The sequence below is a fragment of the Nasonia vitripennis genome, chromosome 5, assembly GCF_009193385.2.
Source record: "Nasonia vitripennis strain AsymCx chromosome 5, Nvit_psr_1.1, whole genome shotgun sequence".
In the NCBI taxonomy this organism is placed as follows: Eukaryota; Metazoa; Arthropoda; class Insecta; order Hymenoptera; family Pteromalidae; genus Nasonia; species Nasonia vitripennis.
The window spans coordinates 16,515,417-16,542,407 of NC_045761.1; the positions used below are offsets into that span (position 1 = coordinate 16,515,417).

The 26,991-nt window shown below is 48.1% G+C and overlaps 2 protein-coding genes across 2 annotated transcripts in view; both read left to right on the plus strand.

Annotated features, from left to right (window-relative positions):
- The window catches only part of LOC100116518 (diacylglycerol O-acyltransferase 1), an 86,270-nt gene extending 70,129 nt beyond the window's left edge, over nucleotides 1-16,141 (plus strand). Inside the window, exons 9-12 of the mRNA XM_001600943.6 lie at nucleotides 6,085-6,129; nucleotides 10,797-10,975; nucleotides 13,846-13,996; nucleotides 14,533-16,141. Of these exons, the coding sequence (XP_001600993.2) occupies nucleotides 6,085-6,129; nucleotides 10,797-10,975; nucleotides 13,846-13,996; nucleotides 14,533-14,709 (552 nt within the window). The 3' untranslated portion in view covers nucleotides 14,710-16,141. The remainder of the gene's footprint in view (nucleotides 1-6,084; nucleotides 6,130-10,796; nucleotides 10,976-13,845; nucleotides 13,997-14,532) is intronic.
- Nucleotides 16,142-18,137: 1,996 nt separating this feature from the next.
- LOC100680294 overlaps nucleotides 18,138-26,991 on the plus strand; it is a 43,979-nt gene continuing 35,125 nt past the window's right edge. The window contains exon 1 of the mRNA XM_003424689.5: nucleotides 18,138-18,592. The gene's annotated coding sequence lies outside the window, so the exon portion shown is untranslated. The remainder of the gene's footprint in view (nucleotides 18,593-26,991) is intronic.

The window sequence follows — 26,991 nt, forward strand, 5'->3', positions numbered from 1 at the left end:
CGAGTATGTGTATAGCTGCTGCCGCATGCTTGCGTTGTCGCGGCTTAATCGCGAGAGACGATGCGTGCGTTCGGAGCTTTTGATGCTGCGCGTATAACACGGTATTTTGCCGGAACGACGGGAGATAGGGGCGAGAGATTTTTACCCGATATTCAGGTCCAGTCCCATGACACTTTGGATCGCGTATGGAAAAACGAGTCGGAGAGAGAGGGAGGAAGCGGCTTATCGTTACCGCACGAGAGAGAGAGAGAGAGAGAGAGAGAGAGAGAGAGAGAGAGAGAGAGAGAGAGTGGAACGAGCTTGCGGGCAAGCTCTGCTCGCTCGTTTCGACGACGGCCCCGAGGGACTCGATCGTTTTAGGGATTTTAGGAGCTACGACTACGACGATGGCTCGTCTTCTTACTTACAGGCCGCGAGCCGTTGACGCTGCCGCGACGGATGAAATACAGGCATCGATTTCCCATCGAATGGGCTACTTATAATTCTCTCCCTCTTCGCTTCTGCTTCCTTGAGCTGCTATTCTTCTCGGGGATAATGGGGCGATGCGCTCCTTTCCGCGGTGATTCCTGAAACGCTCTCCGAAAGTTCGTATTAGTTTCGAGTGCCGCGCCGGGCGAATCCCTTAATTTTATTCCTCGCTCCGACATTTTTCCAGCGAACTAGTTTAGCAACGGTAAGGGAGGGCGGGCGGATGGGAGTTAACACTTTAAACGCGGTGTTAAAATTTGGGAAAACTTGCGGCGCCGAAAAGGCCGGGAGAAAGCGCAGGAAAGTGGAGGAAAGAACGCGAGGAAAGAGATAAAAGCTCGGGGGTAGCTCGAGGGCTCTAGGAATGCCCGCGCGTGTGACCAGTTTTATTATGATCCAACAGGGAGAGAAAGAGAGAGAGAGAGAGAGAGAGAGAGAGAGAGAGAGAGAGAGAGAGAGAGAGAGAGAGAGAGAGCTGACCTGCGGCCTCGTCCCTCCCCTTCTTCATGGCATTCCGCATTATACTCGTTGCGGCGGGTGTTATATGGCGAAGGAATTCGGGCCGCGCGCTCTATCGGTCCCGGCGACGATGTTCTTAAATTTCATTCTCGACGTCTACTCCTCCTCTGCGAGCGGTCTGATCTACTGCAGCGGCGGGAGACGTTATAAAATGCCGGCGTCGCGATACTTCTCTGTGTCGGTATGCCTCCTCGCCTACTGCGCTGCTGCTGCTGCCGCTGCTGCTTCCGCACAGTATGCGAGGGAGCCGAGTCTCTGTAGCTATGTGTCTATGTGTGTGTGCGACAGCCCGCGCTGAATTCGTAATGAGAGCCTGCGGGGAGAATTTTTTATTATTGCGCGACTGTTGCTGAGCCGCCGCAGCCGCTGCTGATGCGAGAGCTTTGCCCGGACGCGCCTCTCGCGCTTAGCGAATAAATAGAGGAAACTTAATAAATGCTTTAAATGCTCTTTATGAGCGGGACGTGCGTTAATAAATGTCCTCCATGTGTGAGTATGTGTGTATTTGTCCTGAATGAATTTTGACGGTTAGTCACGATGCAATTTCTGAGATCCGCCGTGGGTTACTCTCTTCTACTGCCGTGCGAATGATTTTCCTCGCGGAATTGGGTTAATGAAAGTTCTCGTGTTTCTTCCGCTACTATCTTTTTCCATAGGCTGGAGTAATCTAATTTCTTTCTGAGAATTATTAAGAGGATTTTTTTCACTATGCTCTCACAATAAAACAAATGCCTCTTCAGATATGCATATATAGAGCAGGATTTATGACGGTGATAATTTCATGAAAATTTCCATCCAGCATAAGTATTCATCCGCTATTGACAGACCTAAGTAAAAAAGCTTTTAATGTTATGTACTTTTGATTATACATTTTAATTATATACTTTTTAATCCTATATTCATCATATCATATACTTCATTCCGTTTATCACTTATCAGTTTTTTTATGTACATATACCTATGTCCGCAATTGTATGCTATGCTATTAATGGTAATTTATTGGAAATCTGGTTATTCCCTTTTTCCGTAAAAATGCAATACAAGTTATATACTTTTACTATACGGCACAAAGAACTTTTTTCACGGTGACCATAACAGATCATTGTATGATAGCTGAGGAATAATCGCGAAATGATTCTGCACACAAGATAAGCAATCATAAAAAAGAGCATAGCAGCATCCATACACGCGAACGCCGTTGAATCTCGACTTGCGATAAGTGCGAAATTCGGTAACACCCGAATTAGATCCCGCACGCGCCATCTGCATATACATATAAGCACACCTAAAGCAGCGTTTCACCAGTTCACCAGGAGAAAAATGCCATACCACGAAAGGCTTTTCCCGCTTTATCCGAATAACTCGCTCTTTCCGCGACCCTCCGTTGATCAGCTCCACATCTCCCTACCGTCTCTTCCTCGTACATGATGCAAACACACCCACACACAAATATAGAGCGCGACGTGTATAAGTACACAGAGCTACGACCCTTAAGACTGCGCGTTTGAAAGGGGCCGAGCACTTAAGGGTTCTCGCGCGCGCCGCGGAACCAAGTGGATGACAGGAAGATTGATATTTCCGCGAAGCGGCCACTTATTCCGATTCGGCGAGCGAATCAAAATTTCAGCTAGAAAGCTATCGCGGAAGAGGAGCCGGAGCTTTATAAGAAGCCAGCACTGCTACTGCCGCCGCGAGATTTACTTAATTTACTTTTGATGGCGCGCTGAGTAAGCGAGAGACCCTTCATCGAATTAGGCAGGATCTCGAGTACTGCACCTTCGCCGGAGCTCACCCGGTCTCATGCGTATACACGTCCGTACGCGACTCTCAAAGATTCGGAAAGCGAGTGAGAGGGAGATCGTGCGTTTTCAGCGCGAAAATTTTATTTCTATATCTGAATATCTCGAGTCTTCGTCGCGTCGCATTATCGAATCAAAGTCCCTGGGCTTTTTATTCCCTCCGATCAATCGCTCCGAGCCGACAGACAATGAAATTCAGCGGCGGTGGAAAAAGTAAAAGAGAGGAGAGAAAAAAGAATGAACTCGATCATTTTTGTCCCATCGTAATCCACACACCGCCCACATCTGTCTGCGCAGCTCTGGGGCGGAATAAATTTCCCAGCCTTCCTCATAATACACTCCGCGAAATCTCCTTCGATTTTTCAAATGTCAATGCAGACTACTACCACTGCTACTGCAGCCGCTGGCGCACCGATAAAAAAGCTCCGAAAGAAAAAGCTCGAAAGGGGTGAACGCTCGCTCTCGCTCTCACTCTCTCGCGAACAAGATGGATCGCTATTCGGAGAGAGCTTATCGAGCGAATCTCGTTTGTATCGGAGAGAGTGAGCGCGAAGCCTTAGACGAGTCACAAAGGCTTATTATAAGCCGATGACGATGAAAGGGGCGCGAGGCGGGCAACAGTTTATCGATCACGCGCTCGAGCTATCGCCGTACACCTCCGAGACGCTCTCGCGATGTGATTTTCCTTAGGTTCGACGAGCCGCGGCGCACGCACGATATTCCCTAGTACAGCGGCGTTATACTGCACTATTGTGCACATAGGTATAGCCGCGCGGAAAAAGAGAGGAAAAAGTAGCTGGTAGTGGACAGAAATCTTGGAAGCGAAAAGTGGGCAAACAGTCGTGATGAGAAACTCCGAACAAGAGCCGCGCGCATAATCGAACTGGCAGGCGGGCGGCGCGTGCTCGTAGAAAAATAGTGGAACGGAGGAGGCTTCCCAGCTCTCATCTTTCACGCATCATCGTGTCCGTGTTATTTCAATTAGCACCGGGGAACTCCGAGCTTTTCCTCGAGTGCAGCGCGGCTCGAGAATCCTCGCAAGGGAAGCAGCGTCTTCTTACGCCGTATACATTGTATATAGCGCGCGACAAATTGAAGCGACAGCCCGGAGATCGCGACAAGATAAATACAATTAAAAGACACTCAGAGGGGCTTTAACGTCGGCGCGCACTGTCCTCGATCGGAATAAAAACGACGCCGACACAAAATAAACGTCGTCCTGCATTTTTCACGCCTTTTTTGCTGATCGTGGAAGGGAGCATCGCTGCCGCTTCTGCAGAGGGTTTCATTAATTATTGTGCAGCCGAGAGAGAGAGAGAGAGAGAGAGAGAGAGAGAGAGAGAGCGGTGTAGCGCTTTTTCCGACTGTCAATTACGGGCGCGCGCGAGCGCGTTTCTCTTGAACAATTACACCTAAGCTACTCCGCGCGCATTCAGTTGTCAGAACGGTGCGAAATGCAGCGAGAATTAATGGAAAACGTTGACGCTGGTACATACTTGTAGCGCGCGACGAATCGCCGGTTATTCAGAAGGAAGCGTTCAATCAGCAAACGAGTCTAGCTGCACCGTTAGATAAGCCCCGCTTCTTTCTTTTTTATTTTCGCCTATAACAGAGAGACTCGAATTTCGGCCCCGCGCACAATCGCGCCACGCGAAAAAAGGGGGAAAACGTGCCGGCTTTCAAAGGACCGGCCGTAAAAGCGCTGCACTAAATAGCTGCGTGTATAGATATAGAGAGCGGAGCGACACGAGGAGGAAACGGCCGGTCGGCCTCGTAACTCGAAAGGCTCGCTCTAATTAATCGTCCAACGCTGCAGTTAAGAGGCTCGAGACGCCGACGGCCGATAAGAGAGATAGCAGCCTCGAGGTGCTAATTGAATCGACGGGCTTTCTTTTTTATTGCCGAGGCTCGTGCTGCACTTCGTGTTGTGCGATGGCTGACGCGGATTTCCGTTGTCAGTTTTGCTTATAATAGGTACTGCGCCGCGCTATGTTTCACGTGGAAAAATTATAGAGATTACGGCGAGTGATTTTGTTCTTTAGATATAGGACTTTTAAATTGTGTTAGATAGATTTATACTAATGGCTTAATTCAAGAGGCCCTCTGAAGTTCATGTTTATATTCTAGATCACACAAAATGTTGAATATAGTACCATTTCAACAACTAGATGCATTTTCAGATTTATGCGCCAACAACCAATCGTATCACTTGTTTTAAGAAGGACTAGATGCCTCATGCCCGTGCTGAGATCGATAAAGAGAATATTTTCTGCAAAAACGAATAAAGTACGCTTTGAAACATTTGTCGCGCTAAAGTTTTATTACATAGAATGCGTCAGCTTACCTTCTGTCGTGCATCAATTTTTCAATGAAAAATTGTAGAAAGGATATGCCGATTCCTAAGAATAGGGGCTTTAATATTCCAAACGTTTCAGATCCTACATAATAAAATAGAGTGGTTATGCCGTTGTTCATTATTCAACTAATATATCCAGCGACTAAGATTGCCTGAGGAAAGTAAACTTTTCAATCATTTAAATCCAAACCCGTGTTCAATTCACACTACCTTTCAAATTTACTAAAGTTGTGTTCAAAGTGAATTCAGAACTATATTACTTACAATAATCCCTGAAGAATTCAAAGTGTACCAGCTAACTTACGGTGCCAAACATACGCCGAAGGGAAAAACCGAGAAGGAAAATCTTGATGTACCTTCCCAGAACGTCGTTACCAGCGTCAAGCTATTATAACAATTACCGAGTTCGAAATACCGGCGTTTAAATTCGACGTAATTTAAAGCTCCAAGCACAGGACGCTTGTTAGCGCCAGCTGGAATTCGACGAAACGTCGATAGCGTGCTGCATTGCACTGCGAAAAACCTCGCGCAAATTACAATGTAATTCGACTGTATGCAGCCGGAACGGAGCGCGCTGTGTAACAAAACCGACGTTGCCGGAATTCTCGCCGAGCTCTGAAAAAGCCAAGGCCGTATAATCAAGAAATCGTTAAGCGGCAGTAAGACACACGCGATGCGTCGCCGCTTCAAAAACAGAGCGTCGTCGCAGCCGCAATTCCCCTTCCGCGAAATTCGAGCGAAGCTGCATTTAATTATAAACTTGCCACAATATATCCCTCTGCGCGATCGGTCCGATTCGTTTAGCGAGGCTTTTGCGCGACTCGCGCGCTTATTGTATTATGTACACTGTATTTTCGACTGTGTGTAAATTACGCTTTGCGCAGCGAGTTGCGTCGTTAAAAGGATTAATGTAACTTTGTACTTTATGCTTGTCTGTTGCAGAATATGGATGTCGCCAAGGCCTCGGAGCGTCTCCTCAAGCTAGCGGTAAGTTTTTCTGCGCTTTGTCGTTCGCTCTGCCTTTGCTTATGCTGTGCGAGGCTGATATTCGCAGAAGCGCGCGTTTGTAGCTTGTCAGGATTTTAACTGAATTGTGAATTTTTAGAGCGAGGGATGTTAATTAAATTAAACGGGATGTACGTGTTACGCCGAGCAACAAAGAACACTTTGAATATTTTGAATAACACGTTGGATTACGCTGAAAATTGTTAGTATTGAATAACCGTATACTGCTACTCGTTTCAGCGTCGTTTCAAACAGCATATTGCGCTGGAAAGTAAAAACAAACGGGCATGTTTTAGAATTGCATTGATGTTTAAAGAATGGAATGTTTGAAATTTAATGGATACGTATTATAATATGCAATTTTCAATAAAGATTATAACTAGTGGAAACGGCTACTCAGAATGAAATTTCCTTCTTGATTTGATTAAAATGCAGATTCTGAAAATCTAATAAATGGAGGACAACTGCAGTTACATAACTTTTTAAATAAAAAATAAAAGAATTATAGCACTGTTTTCCACACTTAGGTCATGCCTGTTCGTCATGGCTCAAGTAGTACATTATTATACCGCTAAATGGACTGCTTAAGACACAACTAGGCGTAACAGTGGATTTAGGCAAAAATCGATTTAGGTTCGATAAAAGGAGATTGTCTCACGTAAGACTGATTCATACAAACGATGTAGTGTCATTTCTTAAACACTATCTATATCTTATAAGCCGTTTTTATTCTAACTGAATACGTATAAAGCTTTTATTCTAAATACCAAATTATTTCATTAAAGCAAAAGCCTTTCAATTCTACAACGTGTATGGAATAAAATTAAATTAGGTCAGCACTTAGAGACAGTCAAATAACATGAAAACGCGCTAAAAAATTCTTGATGATTACATTCCGCGCGTTTATCTCGCGTGCGCGTATTGTTCGTCTCTACCTTTCAACCTCATTTAATTATTTCATTTTCATAAACGGTCTACTTAAAGCACAATATATGTATGAAAAGCTCTCATAAGAATATAATAATCCACTGTGTCAATCGAGTCTCGACAACTTAGTTCGGGCTCCCAACGAAGATGGAACTTTTATATATCTATATCTATATATATATATATATATATATATATATATATATATATATATATATATATATATATATATATATCGAAATATCACAGCCAACAATATATAGGTAGACACGGACGGTATAACGTAATTCTCGCACTAACAGATAGTCCCTCGCACTATATACGCGCGTCTCCTCAAAAAGCCCTTACGGAGTCGTCCCTCGCGCGCCAGTATACGCGACGATGAAAATCGAGTTAGGCCAAAGTTTAAGGCTGCAGCTCTCGCTCCCTCTTCACCGCAATGAGATTTTCCAGTTTACACGTCAGACACGGCGCGAAACAATGCTCTCCCGCGTCGCTTTCCGCATCTGTAATCGCATTGTCCAGCTCCTGCTCCTCCCTGTAATATGCGCGCACTTCAGCACCCGCGTGCAATATGCACGAATTAATTCCGACGATCGCGTCGCCAAGGGCTAATTCGCCATGAGTGCAGAGCGCGCGTATCCGGTCAACCGAATCTGCGCGCGCTCGCGATGATTATTAAGTGAAAATCGGCCGTTGATTTACACGCGCGAAGCGGCAATTACGCGGCAGCCGCCTAATTGCCGCGGTTATAACATAATTGAAGGCTTTTCAGGCCGAATTAGAAGAACAGAGGGCTGAGTCGGCTGCGCGGAAAGAAACGAGCGCGCGAAATAACAAGGTAACCCGATTGAGCGTATAAATTCGCGCGCGCGCACGCTCGGCCAGTCGGCGCGGATTCGCGAGTAGCGTATAATTGAAGAGCCATAGCAGCTAATTCGTCGCCGCTCTCTGCGGGTCTTTGAGACGCGCTAATTATCGCGATCAGCAGTCGCCCTGTACCGATTACCGGCGAGGCTCGTGCGCGGACTTTTAGATCCCCTAATTGACACTGATCGTTGCCGCCGCTCTCCTGCTATTGCGGGGAGCTTTTTCTCTGGTAATCGTCGATGGCTCGATTATCGGCTCGAAATTAGGGTTATCTGATCACACGAGATACGCATGTCTATAATTACATCTATATACTCGATTTTCACAGCGCATCCAGTTGCGTAATCGAAATGACATGTCAGAAGAGGAAAAAGGAAAGAAGCCCGACAGACAGTGGAAACCTTAGACATCGAAAGGTTAATAACACAAGGGTCACCTTACTCCTTCTCGCTCTCTCTCTCTCTCTCTCCCTCGCGCGCGCGCGCGTGCGCTTCTTTCCGATCCTCGATGCGGCGCCTCGTTTACCCTATTTATCTCCGATGCGCGTTCGTTCTCTACGCGGCAGCGGCTCGTTCCTTCATTCCTGCAGACGTGCCATTAATACACGACAGAAGCTGCAGCGCCAGTCGATTCCATCAATGATGCAGACATATTGGATTTATGAATATTGCATCGACAGCTCGCGCGCGCGGAATCCGTGACTTTGATCAAAGACGCGTCGTTAGAAAGTATAACGCCTCCGCAGCTCTCGAAAGTGGAAACGTGATTCCGTATCGTCTTCGCCGCTCGCCCAGCTTCTTCGGAGGAGCGAGCGGCGATACATCTCTCACGCGCGGCTTAATCGATATTTTCCGTTTTCATTGCGGGGATGTTGCGCTGAATGAAATTAGAACACGCTGAGTCGAGTTGTGTGTGGCGTGTCTTTTCCAGCTCCGTATAGTCCCGTATAATATGGATGAAGAAGAACCGTTTTAGATGCGCGCCGCCGCAGTATTTCTATGCTCGCCGAGCGTCTCGTCGCTCTTTGACGGCTATAATTTGATTTCCCTTTGCGAGAAGGAGACGATATGGGACATGGAGGAAATAATCTCGTCTCTATCCAGCGAGTCGCTGTAAAAAACGTGGCGGTCGTTAAAATTTCAAAGGCATGTTCTGTTCCAGTTGGCGAGTTTGATCTCCCGCGCTAAATAATAACCTCCTCGGCGTCAGATTGTTGCTCGATAGAGAGACGCTGGAAAAAGCGGCGAGAAGGAAAAGCCGAGGGACGAGGGTGAATTCAATATAGACGGCGAGAGCAGGAGGAAGAAAATACCGGCGAATTTTCGTGTTGTTCGTACGTGTGCAGGGCCTAAAGCACACGCGTACACATTCCCGAGGTCATAGCGGGCAGACTAAGGAGAAAACAGTAGGAGACCGCTCAAAGTTTACTGTCGGTCGCTTCTTTGTGGCCGTCGAGCGCCGCGCTGACTATCGGTGTGCGCTCACGCTGCGGTTACGCGCAAACGACGTTCCCTCGGCTTTTTCCCGTCCCTGTGTACCCCGGACCGAGAAGAGACAGCAGAGCGAGAAGGAAAAATCCGCAGCGGTGTCTCGGACTGAACGGGAGAGAAGCGGAAGGAGAGCCGTAGGGAGGTGAGCGAGAAAACGAAATTAAAACGTCGGAGGAAGTTTTCTCCCTTCGTCCGCAGAGCTACGCCGCACGCCATCGGCGTTCCTCTGCTCTTTCGTGGAAAGACGAGCCCTGCGGCGGGGAAGGACTTGACCGCACCTTGTAGCTCGGCGAGGCAACATTATTAAAGCTTTGACGAGGCGAGAAATTGCGAGCGAGCGAGAGATGGCAGGAACAAATGAAACGAAATAACGCTGGGTTGATCATACGGTAATCCTAAATACGCGATAACGACGTTTCGGCGCTTTCTTTGATTTTCGATTCCGCGAGCTCGATCCCCCTGGAGTCATTCCAGGCATTCCGCGCTGGAGGAATAAAAATTTCATGCGCCCCGATGAATTTTCATCGTCCCCGTGATTCCCCGGCGAGCAGTGAAATAATGATAATATCGTAAAAAATCCCGCGTCGAGTGCCCTCGTAAAAGCGTGTTTTTGCAGCCGACCCAGCCGAGCAATAAAATAGACCGAGCTTGCGCGCGCGGCGCATTAAAAACGATAGCGCGCTCGCGCATCCCCTTGGGATAACAACGCGCTGGCGAATGAATAAATCGAAAATTAATCCATACGCGGAAACAGTCGTCGCGAGTCCACCACCTCGAGTAGTTCGATGAAATCGCTAATTAGGTACGGAGGCGAAAAAAGCGCCACGCGCTGGCGAATGAATAAATCGAAAATTAATCCATACGCGGAAACAGTCGTCGCGAGTCCACCACCTCGAGTAGTTCGATGAAATCGCTAATTAGGTACGGAGGCGAAAAAAGCGCCACCGTCGCGGATTACAGAATCGCCCAGCTCTCGCGCCGAAAAGAGAGCACGCACGCTGCATACACGCTGGGGCGGAAAATTTGCATCCTGTTAACGAGCTCCGCAGCGCCCGCTAAATGATCGATAACAGCTTTCGGCCCACCCCCCCGAAACACGATGGGCCGTAAAACGCGCTCGCACACGTGTGCTCGTACGCCCGCCCTAAGAGTGCCACTTGCACTCGATCCGAACATTATTATGTCGTCCTCGTTACGATCGTCATTATTATTATTATTATTATTTTAACGGGGGAAAACATTTAAAAGAGCTCTCTGGAGCTCTTCCAGATACGTTGAAATATGCGCGGCATTAAACGAAGGAATTTTCACGACTCTCATACTGTGCGTGTGCTATATACGTGGCTTTTATCCTGTTCGCAGATACCGAATCACCTGATGTGGCTGTGCTTTTTCTACCTGTCGTTCCACTCTTATCTCAACTTGATGGGGGAGCTGCTGCACTTCGCCGACCGGAATTTCTACTGCGACTGGTGGAACGCAAATAACATCGACACCTTCTGGAGATCCTGGAACATGCCCGTTCACCGCTGGGCAGTCAGGTGAGCTTGCAGAGCTTTTTTCCAACTCTTGCAGCCGAAATTCAACGAGACATAATAATAACAATATAAATATGATATTTAAAAGCGCGGAGAGGATACCTCGGACGAATAATTCCGGATTTAGCGCGCGGCGGGCGGAAACATTAATTTTTAATGCCGCGAGCGCGCGCGTTTGCTCGCGGCACTCGCATTTGTCCCCGGGCCGTTAAAATTTTCATCGACGCGGACACACGTGCGCGCGCTTACTACGCTCACGCGATATAAAAATCCGCGCTCGCGCGCCCGTGTAATGACGTTTGCTTACCGACTCGACTTCCCTCCTGCCCCCGCGTATTATAATGCGTTTATCAAGTGCGGAGGCGCGAATGATAATTGGCGAGGTGGCGCACGGAGCAAGCGACAAACATTTAGGCTTCAAACAGGCCCTATATGCAGATGCATAATTATTTGGCCTCGGGATATATACTGCACATATACATGTATACTCTCGCTGTGGATTAATAATCAATAAGCGATTGGCTAAATCGGGGGCGCTGAATATCGCGTGTATTTGTGCCGACGATAAACCGGCGCCCCTCCCTCGTCATATCGAAGCTCGCGCGTGCACACGCCGCGTGCTTTTATGTAAAAAGAAAGCCTGCCGAAATTACCGGGATACTCGCGACGGCTAATGAATATTTTAGGCGCTTTTCTGCATCGGAAAACGTTATACCGACCCGTTAGGTGATTTAAAAATGCCTGAGTTTATTACGCGCCGAGATTACCGCGGATGGTCGTACGGTTTATCAGCTCACCGGAGTATTTTTCGCGCCGTACGCTCGCACAGAGACTCGGCCTTTTTAGCGGAAATCAGCGTGCGACGCGCGTGTGTTTGCATAATCGTCCGCCTCGAATAATCGAATTCCCGAGAGAAGCGACCAAAAAGCATCGGTCTTTCAGCTCGCGAACGAAATGGGGCGGCGATTGAAATAAGTAGTTCGAGCTAGTAGAGAGCGCAAAGAGAAGATGCAGGCATCCTGCATCGAAGGTGTTTTCGAAGATAGGGCGTGGGAGGACCTTTGACGGCTTGCTTCTTTCCAGCAATTGGATGAAACTTCGTTAGCAAACGTGTTTCACTATAAGAAGATTCAATTTCGTTTGATGCGCCCCGCGAGAGAGGCATGCGAGAAAGAAGTCGATGAGGACGTCCCGGAACTCTCTCTCTCTCTCTCTCTCTCTCTCTCTCTCTCACTTCTTTGCATATACATCTGCATTGCGAAAGCGACGTGAATTATATATATGCAGCAGAGACACGCGCCAAGTGTATATCGCGCGCGGGAAAAAGGTATACGACTCGTTAAAAGCAATCCCGCGTATAATATAAGAAGACGCTTGAGAATTGCGTTCACGAACGCGAGCCTCGTCGTATTAAATTCAGCGCGTTGTATGTCTCCTTATCGAGTTAGCAGCGCGTCTTAGGCCTCTCTCTCCCGACGTATTTGAGGACGACTGCTGAATTTCATGTTAAATTATTCTGTTTGCACTGGTGATTACGCCCTTAATAAAGCTGAATAAAATATCTCGCGGGTTGGCCGGGACGCGGTGACGAGCGAACAAAGTCTCGGCGCGTAAAAACTAATGAAATATGCGAGAGAGGCGCGCACGGCTGCAGGAGAGAAGAGGAGATAAAAGGCCAGAAATGTGCCCAATTCCCGCGTATTATTTCAGCGCAAATGGCGAGGCCATTTGCGCGAGGGATGCCTCTCGCGCGCGGCCTCGCAGACAAGACCTGAATTTTTCGTTATATTCCTGGAGCTCTCTCGCGCCTGCTCTGTGTATTTATTTCGAGACCTTTTTGTCCCGCGATCAAGCACCTCTCTGCGAGAAAAAGACGTAGCACGTAGCCACGCGCGCGTGTGTATACGTTTCTCTGCAGCGTCATCCTTTCAAGTTCGTAATGGGAAAAACCGATACGCATCTCCTCGCGGCGACGACGACTCACTTAATGCTGTTTATCCTGCCTATGTGGCTGTGCGCGAATGTCTTGGAGACGGCGGCGGCACGTTTTTATGCGAAGAGGGAGAGCGAGGAATTTTTTTCTCCAGGATGAGCATCCTTTTGCTTTAGTGGATTGAAAACTGTAAAATACTCTCTCACCGCGGGGATTTAATGACAGTCTCCGGCGGCGTTTTTCGATTTACCGCGCGAATTCAGCCGCGTGCGCCTTTTTTCTCGGAAATGAATCTCGTGCGCGTGGTTTCAATGCCGCGAGCTTGATATTCAGAAAATACCTGCTGTGTGTACAAAGATAACGAATATACAACGCCGCAAGTTCTAAGAATCTCGAGCTCGAGAACGTAATTTACACGGGCACACAATATAACCGGCGGAACAAAAATAGCGACGCTTCCACGAAATTTCTGTCTAGCTGCGCCGCGAAAGCCTGAATTATCATAAGGAATAATCCATGCGTAAAGTAGACGCTTCTAGAAAGCAGAGGGAGAAAAAAGCGCCGCAGTGAATCCGCGCATACACGTATCGCGCGATATAAAAAACGCAAGACAGCACACGCGACTGGTTTATATGCACTCGCAAGCGTGACTTCTTTAAACTTTCATACGACTCGCGTAAGAAACAACTGTGTCTTGCAGGAAAATGTTAACGCGCGTAAAGAGCCGGGACTTTTTAAATTGCCGACGGCCCACATCTCAGCTGCGTCTTCTTCGTATATATGCGCTTCGAATTTTTAACTATCTCCGCGAAGCGACGCGACTTCAAAGGCTTACGTTTGTCTTTGCTTGCGCTGCACTTTCTTCCCTGCATGAGATTATGAAAATTTCGTCGATGTATAAGAGGGACTGACTCGGAGGGAGGAAATGCATTTTTCACAGGCACTTGTACATACCGGTCGTGGAGATGGGCTACAGCAAGACCACCGCCAGCATTACAGTCTTCTTTATCAGCGCTTTCTTCCACGAGTACCTTGTTAGCGTTCCGCTAAAGACCTTCAAGATCTGGGCGTTCATGGGTATGATGGGCCAGGTAAGCAGCTCCCTTCCATTCTATATCTATATGCGTACTAATATACCCCTGCGTAACGTTACGCTTAATGCCCTTTAACCGAGGCTCGAGGGTGTATACCCCTCATTTTCCTAAGCCGCCACCCCAATCCCACGAAAGCTCTATTAAGCTTCGCGTCGTTGAGCAGTCATTATTATTAATCAGTGTGCGTAGTTTTAAAATTTTTTTTCGCACCGTGTGTATATTTCCACGATTAGAGTCGCAACCTTGCATTATTAATGGCACTTCATGCCGTCTAATTGTTGCCGATGAATATTCCGCGGCGTGGCATCGCTCGTCGAAGCAGCTCCGATGAATATTCAGAACGTAATTTTACATTTAAAAACAACGCCGCGGCGGCCGCTGCTATTTTCCCCCGCGAAACTTGTTATTCGGGTATTGCGTGTACACGAAAATAAATCCCGTCATGTTTTTGCCAGCGAGTTATTATCAGAGCTCGATGACGTCGCTCTCGCTCCGATAAAAAAAAATACACATCGTATTCTTCTGCTCCACAGATTCCGCTTTCGGTGCTAAGCAAGTACGTGGAGAAGCACTGGGGCGCCAGGTCGGGCAACATCGTAGTGTGGGCCAGTCTCATCATAGGCCAGCCCCTATGCATCATGATGTACTACCACGACTACGTGGTTACCCACTTCGGCGAGACTCTGCTCGAGGATTACTCCGTCGTGTAAAAGCCAAGGTGAAAGAGGAGAGAGAGAGAGAGAGAGAGAGTGGTGTATATAGGCGCCGGTGGAGAAGAAAAAAAAGGCGGCGACTAGCGCTGCTCCTTTTGCTGCAGCGTCGTCGGCGCTTTTTCTCGGTGGCCATCGTCCGTTCGCGTGCGCACTGTCGCCGCCACTGCTTTTCACTTGGGAAAAATCGAATCACACGCGAAGAAAGGAATCGCTTTACTTGTCGCGTCTTCTTCGCGCGTTTGTTTGTTGCCCGTGCGCGCGCGCTCTCTCTCTCTCTTTTTCCCTCTTTCTTGTCGCGCGTGGGAGAGAGGACGCGTGCGGCTACAAAGAAAAATTCGATTCCAGATGTAATAGCCCGCGAGTAAATGATTTTCGCCTTGGATTACCTTGGCCGCCGCCGTCAGCGCGGCAGAGATTGATAGAGTTGACGCGTTATTCTTATATATTCATTCTTGTCCTTTATTATATTCTCTCTTATATTTTTCTATGTATACTTTTTTCTGAGGGTAATCACGTACGTTGTATAAATAATAATTTTGTCGATATACTCGGTTGCGCTCGTTGTATTTTATACACACTTTTTCGATTTCAGCATAATGAATTTTGCATCAAGCATGAATTTCTTACGATGAATTTTTTACTGCAAGCATTTATAATGTATACGTCAGTGCCTTACGTTACTCGTTTTCGCCAAGCATATCGCGGGAGAACTCAAGCACACACGAGATTTGTAAATACACGCGACACAATATAATACTGTGCAAGACAGAGGGAGAAATGTGACGTCGAACATTTTTCGTCAGAATTCAAGAGCTGATTCAAGCGAACAAATTAGACGCGACAGAGTTACCAAAACACGTGTATTCTAGCACTTTGTGCGGTCATAGCGTAGATGAATTTTGTTGTATTTTGAGCCTTTGACGATTGTTGTTCATACTGTGTGCAAATGTATAGGTATAGATACTTCGGTTATCATGTACCACGTTTATGTTTTTCACCGAGAGTGAGTTCTTTTTGTAATTTTGTATGAATAAAGAAAACAAAATATCGCGAACGCGAACGAGAGAAGAATGTCTGCAGCTGTTTATAACGCTCATAATGCATTTTGTGTTTCGTACACACAAGTCAGGCATGAGAAATGCAAAGTGAATCGCGCCCGCAATCCGTGTATACATTTGCATCAGCGGGAAATTGCGAGGCAAACGAAGTTTGCCTCATCCACGTCTAGTGTATCGAAGGCTACGAGGCAGAAGAAGCAGCAGCAACAGAAGAAGAAGACGACGAAAAAGACGAAGAGGAGGAAGCTCGGGTGCGGGGGAAAAGAATGAGCGGAGAGGAGGTAGTAGACGTAGGAAAAAAAAGTCCTCGAAGAAGTTTATTTTGTTATCAAGTACGTAAGGAGCTTAAATAAATGTACATCTTGTTGAAATCCGTCTTATTATACAATCACGAAATGTTTTACCCGCCTCCGCTTCTCTCCCTTCCTCTTTAAAGTATAAACACTCCCTGCGGACTCAAGAGTCGGAATGGAAAGTTATTTTTCTAATTAAGTACTTTGCGGCCTCGCAAAAAAGCTCGGGGCGCGCTTCAAAGGGAATCTTGAGCTGCGAACAAAGGTTTATTTTGATCGAAATAAGCGAATATCTGTAAGATACAAAACTCATACTCTCAAGTTATTCTCTCCTGATTTTTTCAAAGCCACCTCAATTCTATTCCACATTCTGAGGTCGAATATAACTCGTCGCATACATGTTTCACTGTATATACATGTCTGACTAAACTCGGCGTGTTCCACTTCGATCACTAGGCAAACCACCTCCCATCCTCCGGACGCACTACAAGTGTCACCACGCACGCGTCTAAATAATGCACGTCGCGATTATTCATGCGATCCACAGCAGCCTCCAAGATTCATCCCCCCACGAAGCAGCCCGAAGACAGGCCTATGTCCACTCGAGAAAAGCTTCCCCCTTCAAGGGAGAAGGGGGGAATGAAGTATAAGGAAAACGAATGCTTTTTTAACGCGTCGCCCCGCGCGATATCCAGAGCCGGCACGCACGCAGCCGAGCGTAGAGGACAGAGCTCTGCTGAGGTGATGGATAAATTAATGATGCCCCGGTAGTCGCCGGGACAGGTGGACATACGTCTGCGTCAGCGCGATATATATGGGCGCAGCAGAGGATTTCCCCCTCCGGCAACGGCTCGCGCCAAGACGACACGTCGACGTCTACTCGTCTTCGGCTGCTACACTCTCCGATCGTCGTGTATACGGTATACGTCGCTCTGCGGATGACTTCGGTGCGTGTCCCGTGTATTTTTCTTATTTCTTTCTCCCTCGTCAGTAGCTCGGTTTGTATTTTTCATCGGGCGGGGGCGACGTTATCGTCGAGAGATGTAAATAAGCAGAACAGCTAAGCCCGGAGCTGACGCCTCGACGATTACGGTGTAACAAAGTGCTGAGAAGCGACTTTTTTCCAGGCCACTCGGCAGCGCTCTACTATTTTTTGTCTCTTTGAGAACGGGAATGTTGTTCTATGTAACGTTATTTCATATCCAGCTCGCGCGACAGACGTATTTTTTCGCCGAACAGCGAGAAACGGAATACGCGCGCGCGTGCGATCTCTATGTAATCCATATCGTTACTCCGTATCCGCGAAAATTCGACAAGGAAAAAAGGAGGCTGCAGCGGTAGTTGAAAATTCCGGACTTTGAAAAATAAAACGTAAGCCAGCTCTGGCAGGCGAAGGGACGAAAACCGGGGGGAAAAAGGGAATAATTGTCACGTTCTTTCGCCATCCATCAAAGCTCTATCCATCAGAGCGTGCGCTCGCGTTGTTAAAAACGAACGAAACATTCTATTATACACAGCAATCCTGAATTTAAAACTAGAGGCCCGGGCACGTATGCATACCGTCGAAGAGTTTTTTACTTATAGCCCGCCGGTCCATCAAATGATTTTATCGCTCGCTTTTTCAGCCGAAAAATAAAATAAACGAGACGTAGGGCTGAGTTCCATGTCACCGGAAAAATCTCCCGAAAAAGTTTCGAAAAAAGCTCCGCAACGAGTGGTCACAGCCGCGCGACGCCGCATCGACATAATAAGACAGCCGCAGCTCCTCTATAGCGATCTATATCCAACGTGCGAGTGACGGAACTCGTCGACGTAGCTCAAAAAACAAAGGGTTCGCGCAATCGAAAACGGCAACAATGCGCTCGCGGGCTTCGCACCCCATCGGTGTCCAAACTCCGTCGCGCGGAGCACAAAAAGCTCCTCATAATTCGGCCTCGAAAAGACAGCGCGCGACGGCTCGAAGCTCGAACAAAAAGAGAGTGAGAGAGAGAGAGGAAGAGAGAAGGGAGGAAAAAATATATATACGCGAACGCGCTCGAGAGTATATATATCTCACGTGCAGTGGCATCGACGCGCGCGCAGAGCCGATGGTGGGAGGCACATGCGCGCGCTAGTGCGCGAGAAAGAGAGCGAGATAGAGCGAGAGGGACCGAGTGTGGTGGTGGGCTATAAGGGCGGGTGCGCCGCGCCGTCTCCGCAGTGAGCGCCGCGACGCCTCTCCAGGCCGACGCCACTCGCGGAGCGTTAGCAGACACTGTGATGCGCACGAGGTGCATGTCGTCGTCGTCTTTCTCTCTCTCTCTCTCTCTTTCTCATGTATAGGTAGTGCGTGCCCGCGACGAAGAGCGAGAGAGAATCCAATTTCCGCGCGATAGTGTTCTTGTACACGGCAGCAGTGCATTCCTCGGAGCGGCGATGCCGCGATAGGCGAATTCTCCGGAGGAGTCCGCCGAGCCAATATAAGCGGGAGATTCCTGGGCAACGACATCGAGGCTGCACCGCTGCGCCCCGAGATATTGGAATCGCAAGGTTGGTGTGTGTGTGTGTGTGTGTGACTCTCTTGAGCTCCTCTCCCGCTTCCGCTTCTTTGGAGAGGCATTGAACTCGTGTACTCGCAGGTGTCGCGGGTCGAGCACCTCCTCGGGCCGATGAATATTCAGGAGTCGTTGCTCCTTTGCGCCGCCGTCGCTGCAGTTTTCGAATCGGGCATTTTCGAGTGCGCGCAAATTTACTCTGGCTGGATTGAATCCAGTCGTTCTCCTGCACGGGTGCAGTAGCGGAGTCGTAGAGTCATGCATAGGAAATGATTCGAGGATTCGCGGACAAAAAGTTCACGTGGACTTGGCGCTGCCAGTGGCAAATATTGATTTTGCGCTCGGCTATGTACGTAACACGCTGCACTCTTTGGCTCCTCGCGTGGCTCGCATATTATAAGAAGGAACAGCGCTAGTTTTTCTATTCCCCCGGCAGAGTCTCGGGAGCCGTTCTAGCGTGAAATCCGTCATACTTCCGCGGCTACTCATTCCGCCGGCGTGTGTCTCTGCGTGTGTTCGCAAAAAGAACACTTTTCCGTGCAGTTGATCACGAAAAAAGCAAGACTGATCCGGCGAGGCCGGAGAGATAGTTCGGGAGAGGAGAGCCCGGCGATATAATGCCATCCGCGCTGTCTGCGCGTGTAGGTGTACGGATAGTCGCGAGAGAAAGAGAGCCAGGAGCGAATTACGTATGGATGGAATACGTCACGCTCCATAAAGTCTACCGACAGTTCCGTAACTTGAAATTACGGGCTGGTTAGACAAGCTCTCGCTCGCTCAACTTTATGAGATTGACGTTCGCGCCCGTTCCTCTTCTACCCCGAGCCATGCCCCCCTCGAAACAATTCTTCTCTCGGCCCGCTTTCGATCTATCAGCCGGCACGTGTGTGTGTGTGTACACACGGAGCCGGGCATTTTTTACACTGCATTAGCCGACGCGGCCGAGTCACGAAGCTCCGGCGGCAAATGGAGAACAGACGAGCGGCGTCTAATAAAGCGAAAAAAGAAACGACGACGAGCGCCGGATATCGCTCGCGTAAATCACTCCGAGGGATAGCGCGGCAGTAAAAGGCTCTCTCACTCGCAGAACGACAGTTAGGGAGAGAGAGACAGAGAGAGAGAGAGAGAGAGAGAGAGAGAGAGAGAGAGAGAGAGAGAGAGAGATCCCGAGATTCACCGGCGGCAAACGAGGGGCAATACTCGTATAAGCGAGAGAATAAAGGGATAACTGATTCGCCGGCTCGATCTCATTAACATGCGGATTTCAGCCGGCTCCTAAAACTTCTAAGCTCGAAAGAGAGAAGAGCTGGAGGCGTTTATCGAGCCGGAATATCAAGGAGCCGGCGGCGATCACATTGACGCCCCGGGATTGAGAAGCGAGCGCGGCAGCGCAGTGTCTATATACAGAGAGCGCGACGCAGAGGAAAAGACGGGCTCGGGATGATGAAACTGCGCGCGCGTGATTCCAGGGGGAAGATCCTAATGTCGATCCGTCAAACGTCTTCTCTCGCTCTCTCTCGCGCGACTTTGCCGCGGACGGGGAATTTATGGTCCCGAGAAAGGGCTTGTATTACCCGCTGCTGCTGCCGCTGCTTCTCTCTGACGCCGAGCAGAGAGACGTATATAGATAGAGCTCTTGATGTTACAGTATTGGAACTGTCATATTATCGCTCGCGCGTGTGTCGCGCTCGATGGAGAGTGAAATTCACCCGACACTGATAATTCTCAGCGCGAGATTTGTTTTATTGACTTTGTGTCGTCGCTCACTTCGTCATTTTTGTTCGTTCAAGTTTTCCGATATTGATGATAGCGTAATATCGCGATGTGATGCAGGTATAAGCATCGCGTTGTCAATCCCGCTGTGTAATTAAATTGCTGCTCGGGGGTGATACAGACGATATAGCGTCTGATCAAAACAGGCCAGTCTACTGTGCACGCGCGATGACGATGATAATAATAATAGTAGTAGTATAGTATGGTAATAACGTTATTCGAAACTGCGAGCCTTCTACAGTTAGTCGAGGTATCGATGAATATTACCTGCAACAAATCAAACATCGATATGAATATTATTTTGATTACGTGCATCGTGTGCTACGCCGCTACAAATGGTTTTAGTCGTATTTGTTCCTCAGCAATTTTAATCTCGTCGATTTGAAACGTTTGTAGAACAAATGGGTAACTCGCAGCTTTCGCGTTAACAAACATTTCAAACATAAAAATTTCCAAAGAGACTGAGTAAAAACAATTTTATTATATTCCGGAACATTTTAGAGTAGCTTGAGCGTTTTGTGAAACAGTTTTGGTACGCAGCCTAAAGCAGCATCATTAGCACTACTAGATACAGTTTTGCTGCACTTTCTAACAAATTTTATACTTTTCAAAATTTTGTAAGTCTTTGCTCTACAGTTGTAGCCTTCTACAAAGGCTAACATCTCATCAAGGCCTTTATAACTTTTGGTTCTATCCGTATTTTTCTTTTTTTTCGAAATATCGTTAGAACTTTGTTAGAAGTGACGATGCGCACAAAATTCTCATGATCGGCGAAATGTCTTTGAATCTGCATAATCCAAAAAGTATGCTTGAATAAAAGCTCCACAATCGTTTCTATACGTATCAAAGATGCCTAAATGAGCTAATACTCTTCTACAATGGTCATCTATATAGCCGTATAAAATCTGACAAAACTTTCAAACACCGTGACGACAGCGCATCGCCGTAATGGAAACTAATGTATTTCAATCATCTGGTCGAATCAATCTCCAAACTAAACTATCCAGCAGCCAGAAAACCAGTGGGACGAGAGTCACGGAACTCGATCCACATTACGTCTTCTCACCTCGTCGTATGTCGGTCATCCAGTCTCTTCCGGAATCTGCTCGGCTCTCCTGGCACCACCGGCGAAAAATCAACCGGCGAAAAAAGACGGCAGAGCTACAACCGAAGAAAAGCAGCACAGACGGAGTTTCTCTCTCTCTCTCTCTCTCTCTCTCTCTCTCTCTCTCTCTCTCTCTCTCTCTCTCTATCCCCGGAATCGATCTCGCGTGAGCCCGCACGTATACGTGCGCGGGTAAATACGACGCGACGACTCCCTCGTTACTCCCTCTTACTTCGTCTGCGCTCTGCACCGGCTATATACCTTCTCTCTCGTCACGGATAAACAGATACACGAACTACTGTTGGCATGGTGGTCTCTCTCAGTCTCTCTGTCTGTCTGCCTGCCAGTCAGTCAAACGCGCCGAGAGTTTCGAGGCGCGACGTATGAGCCGCGCGAAACTCCGCGGCGCAACCAATCGCAGAAACTTTATCTACGCCAGCCTTTGAGTCCTCGTCCCCGGCGACTTTCGTCTCCGCGCGTCGCACACGAGCGCGATATCCGATTGACGAAGCGCCCCCCGCGCTTTTCCCCGATTGGATTCCGCCGCTGCTGCTGCGGATTTTCATTAACGCCGCCGCGCTCGGCGAGCGTGTTTACCTTGAAAGTGAATTTCGAGGGCGACGGCGACGAAGCCTCTCGCTCTCCCTCGCTCTCGTTTACTTTGCGCCGCGAGCCAGACTCGTGTCTGCGGCTAGACTACTCGCGGAATAACAAGGAGGGGATGATTAGAATTCGTAATCCGATCCGAGCAGCCAATTACCGATACCGGCTTGCGTGCAGCATCCCTGTACGTACTCTCTGCGCGCGAGAAATATTAGCAGCCGGATGAGCCGAGTCTACACACCCGCTGCCGCTGCGCACAATGCCAGCGAGAGGAAATTCTCGAGGTGCTCTGTGTTTCCACTTATCGAGTAATATTGCTTTGTCATTCGCGCGATGCGAGAGCCGCCGCCGAGAGCGCCAAACGCGAGGATCGTTTTGCGCGCGCGAGGGGAGAATATTCAATACTCGCGCGCGGAGTCTTGTGGATTTGTCAGCTTTGCGCCATAAATACAGATGGTGGAAAAGTGTATAGAAGCAGCTGCGGGAGAGATCAGCCGACGGCGTCTGTTTTTCTTTCGCAGCGTCAATTAGCTCTGCTAATTAAGAGAACATATAATATGTAGTTTAATATCATTCGACGTTAATTGAATTTCGTTCCGCGATAACATACTTCTATGGGAAACGGGGAAAAAGTTTCGCCGTGGATTGTCGCCGTTACATATACCAGAACAAATTGGTATCATTTTGCGTCCCACATTTTTGGCTTGATTCAATTAGCTCTATAGGATTCCACATGTGAGGAGCTGCTGCCAATTAACTGTCGTGCGGAACGATCTGACTTCATACGAATTCCACTTAAAATTGTGTTCTAATATTAATTTTTAATAACGTTGATTCGCTCTCTCAATTACTTTAAAGCGAACCATTATTCATAGCGAGCTGTACATAATTCGTTGGTCACAACTCCATTTCAATATTAAGCAGTTCCTCGAATAAAACTGCCAAATATATATTTTGCTATCACATAACGACCCTGTCTACGGTATTTTTCAAACTACTCAGTAAAAAATTCCTCATTGAATAATCCATTTAGATCCGAAGATAAAGCGGCGCAAAGACCAAACAAACGAGTTCTCCTGCACTGGAGTGGCGCATTCAAATCGCAATAATTAGAACGACGCAGCCGCACAATCGACTAGCGACTCCCTCTCTCGTTCTCCCAGTAGCAGCAGCAGCCAGAGATAATCACAGCATAATTTCGGCTTCGCATAACCGTTGCAGCGTTACCTTATCAAACACAGAGGGTAGCGTTGCACGGCACGTTTCCGCACGTATCCCAAAATCAGCGGCCAAGCGTTCGGGATCGAGTTTGATCGACCATCGGTCGCTTACAACAGCAGTCGTAGTGCAGTGAGATAGAGAGACAGAGAGATCTTGTTCCGTTTCACGCGCTTAGCATAATTCAGCGGCTTGAAAATTACGGTACGCACGCACTCGCGCTAATGATGCCGTTGTACTATACGTATAGCTCTACACACGAGTTCGAGCGAGTGTCGAAGAGAGAGACTATGGTTTCCAGCCCAGCCTTAAACTAACTCGTCGCCGCTGCGCGCAGTTAAGACCGTGCGCTGCCGAGTTAGTGCCACTTCGGAGATATTTCAGCGAAGTTGGTTATTATGCAGTACCCAAAGTGCGAAGGGCTCGACTTTCCGAGGGTGAGAGAGAGAGAGAGAGAGAGAGAGAGAGAGAGAGAGAGAGAGAGAGAGAGGAGTAAGCGGCGACGGCGGTGCCAATGTGTCGATGCCCGCGACAATGGGATAAGGACTCGCCCGGCTAATTGAGAGGTGTGCGCGCCTGATTGTACGGATTGTCAACGGAGTTTCTACCCTCGTGCCTTTGTCGGCGACGACGACAACCTGCGCTCCGCGCTGGAAACTATTTTTGTCCGCGTATAACGCAATCCTGCTCTCATTTCGAACGATCCATTACGCAACGCAACGGCAACACTGCAGGATATGCGATATTCTACTCGGTTTTCTATTTCAAGCCGCGGCAGGTTTTTAACCGCTTTTCATCCGATTTATATTTTAACGCGTAACGCGACGTTTTTACATAACGGGTGAGCTGACAGTACTTTTTTTAACAAGATGCGCGCGCGAATAATAAAAATAAACAACGATGTCGCTCTCGTTATTGCGGAACAGCCGACAGCACTGGGCTCGTGATTATTCATTTTCCAAACGTGAATTTCGCATTTCGCTGCAGCCTGTGTGTATCGGATCGTCATTGGTCTCCAATGCTGCGTAATTATATGCGCGTGCTCAATTTTACATCGGTATTTATACAGTATTATCGACGTTGAATAATGGCCCCCGCTCAACCGCGCGGACTTATATTTCATTGATATACTGCACGCACGCGCGTACCTCTGATCCTCCGAGCATTAAACTGCAGTGTATATTCCGATACTCGTTGATTTTTCCGAGCGCATAATGAAAAGCGCATCAAAGGTTAATTGAATAACAGATGAATATTGCGTTTCGAAATCATAATATATACGCACACACGCTCTTCGCAAGCTCGTTTGCTCGACGACGGTCGGACACGTTCGAATTGGAAAAGCAGCGAAATAAAAGCGAAATTAAACCACTCAACGCGACAGTCCGTTTTCCCTCGAATTACAGCAGCTATCCCATTGCATCACCGCTGAAACAAACGCGCGCGTCGAACTGCTCGATCACGCACATTCTAGCGTGCGGCGTATTTCGAGAGAGAGAGAGAGAGCTTGCGTCTCTCTACGTTTAATTGTCGCAGTGGCCGAGACTTGATTGCAGACCGCGTCCATTTTCCTCGTCCGCTCTCTAATCTTACCTTCGCCTCTAATTGAAAAGCCCGCGCGACAACTGTGTTCCAGCTTTCGCGACGACTCTCAGATTTTCACTCTCTCTCTCTCTCTTTATATACATATATATATATATATATATATATATTCGTACGCTGAACCTATACTCCGCATTCGATTTCCGATTCCGAGTTTTTTTCGGGCCGTAACGTACAACGGTAGAAAATAGTTATTCTCAGCTTTATTACCTTCGTTTTTGCGAGCGGAAGATGTATTTTTATTCACGATGAATTTCATTGCGGGATAATCATTGCAGCTCGTATACGCATACGTCGGAAGTTTACAACAAAAGCCGATTGTTCGACGCGAGCGGGAGTAGCTTCTGCTTTAACATTGGACATGATAGACGCGCGCGCGTCGAGAGAATTAGGAAGCGTTATTAATTTAACGATTACCTGTCCGATGAAAATAGCGCTGCGGCTATCAATAATTTAAATTGAATAAGCAATTCGCTACTGGAGCGTTAAATTATTTCTCGTGTCAGTTGCATCGCAAGCTCTCCCCTCCTCCCCCTCTCGCAGCTCTCTATCCTATTATAATATGTGAATGGCAATAATGCGGTCGTTTTTGGATTGATTATCGCTGACAAATAGCTGCAAATTTTCCCCAGCTGCACACTGCAGACCGTTTCTATTATTCGTGTGCGTTGAATAATCGGCTGATTGATATCGGCCGGCCCTAGAAAATTGAATATCCGCTGCTCCGAAAACGCGAAGCTCTAATTATAGACAACGAGCAAAGTGATTCCCGCGTATCGCCTCGTTGTTCCAGTGAAAAAGTACAGCCGAGCTCTCGCGATTTTGTAGTACACTGCAGCCGCGCACAGCGAGTCGTGCGAAAACGTGCCGGAATAAAGCGAGTATCGATCGAGGGGGGCGAGCGCGAGATAAAGGAGACTGCAGCGACGAGTAAAAAAACACACACACACACAGGAGAAAATACTGCACACGCCAGGAATGCGCCAGCTGTCTATATAAATGCCCGAAGGATGCGGTTAACGGAGTTCCGTTCGAGGCGATCCTCGTCGCTTCGGGAGAGAAAAAGCGCCGAGTAGAAACGTGCTCAACACGTGTTTCTCTTATCGCGTTCATTTTGAACCGCGCGCCCGTGCCTCGAGTACACACTGCAGCACACACTGCGCACACACACATACACGTCGCTGATTTATTTCCCTCCTCAATAATTCTCTTTTATTTTCCCTTCGCGAAAGCGGCAGCCTCTCTAGCCGGCACTTGATCTATCGCACAGGCAGCAGTAGCAGCAGCAGGAGCGCGACGCCGATTCATTTTTATTTACGAGAAAGAGAGCAGATATCAAGGTACTCCGCTTCTGTCTCGTTTGCTTTCTGATATTCGAAAGCCAGTCTGCGGAACGCCCACCCTTTGGCTTTACGACTGAGATGATGCTGCCTCTCTTTTTCATTCGGTCGATGCGCATATTCGCGTAATCGAAATCCGAGCCGTATTCCACTTGTTCTACACTCGTTTCTCTCCATCTCTCTCTCTCTCTCTCTCTCTCTCTCTCTCTCTCTCTCTCTCTCTCTCTCTCTCTCTCTCTCCGGTCGGCATAATGAGAACCGTTTCATGCTTATAAATTTCCATCCCGGAAACGCGGGAGAGGAATCGATCAGCCGCGCAGAGCGGCAATTTCGCCCTTTTTATCCATTATTCAGGGGGAAAAAATAGTCGAGAGAAAACTCAATTTCGCCGGTGTACACACGCGCGCGGAGTAGTGCGCACGAAGCCTCGGTGCAACAGTAAATATCCAGCAGCGCTCTGCCTAGCATCTCCGCGCGCCATTACCGGCGCCAGTGCAGCTCTCGCGAGCGCATATATATACACTCGATGTTCACGTTTTTCACCCCGGGCTTCCCGTTTCCCTTCTTTCTGCCCTCGCTCACGCGCGCGCGCTGTCGCTGCCGGTTCCATTTCATCCGCCGCCGCCGCGCTGCTCATTTTTCTCTATTTCTCTTCTCTCCTTGGCAAGGCTCTCTCTCTCTCTCTCTCTCTCTCTTTCTCACTCTCTCTGATGCGGCGGCCAGGGCTTGTCCCAGTCTCTCCCTCGTCAAATC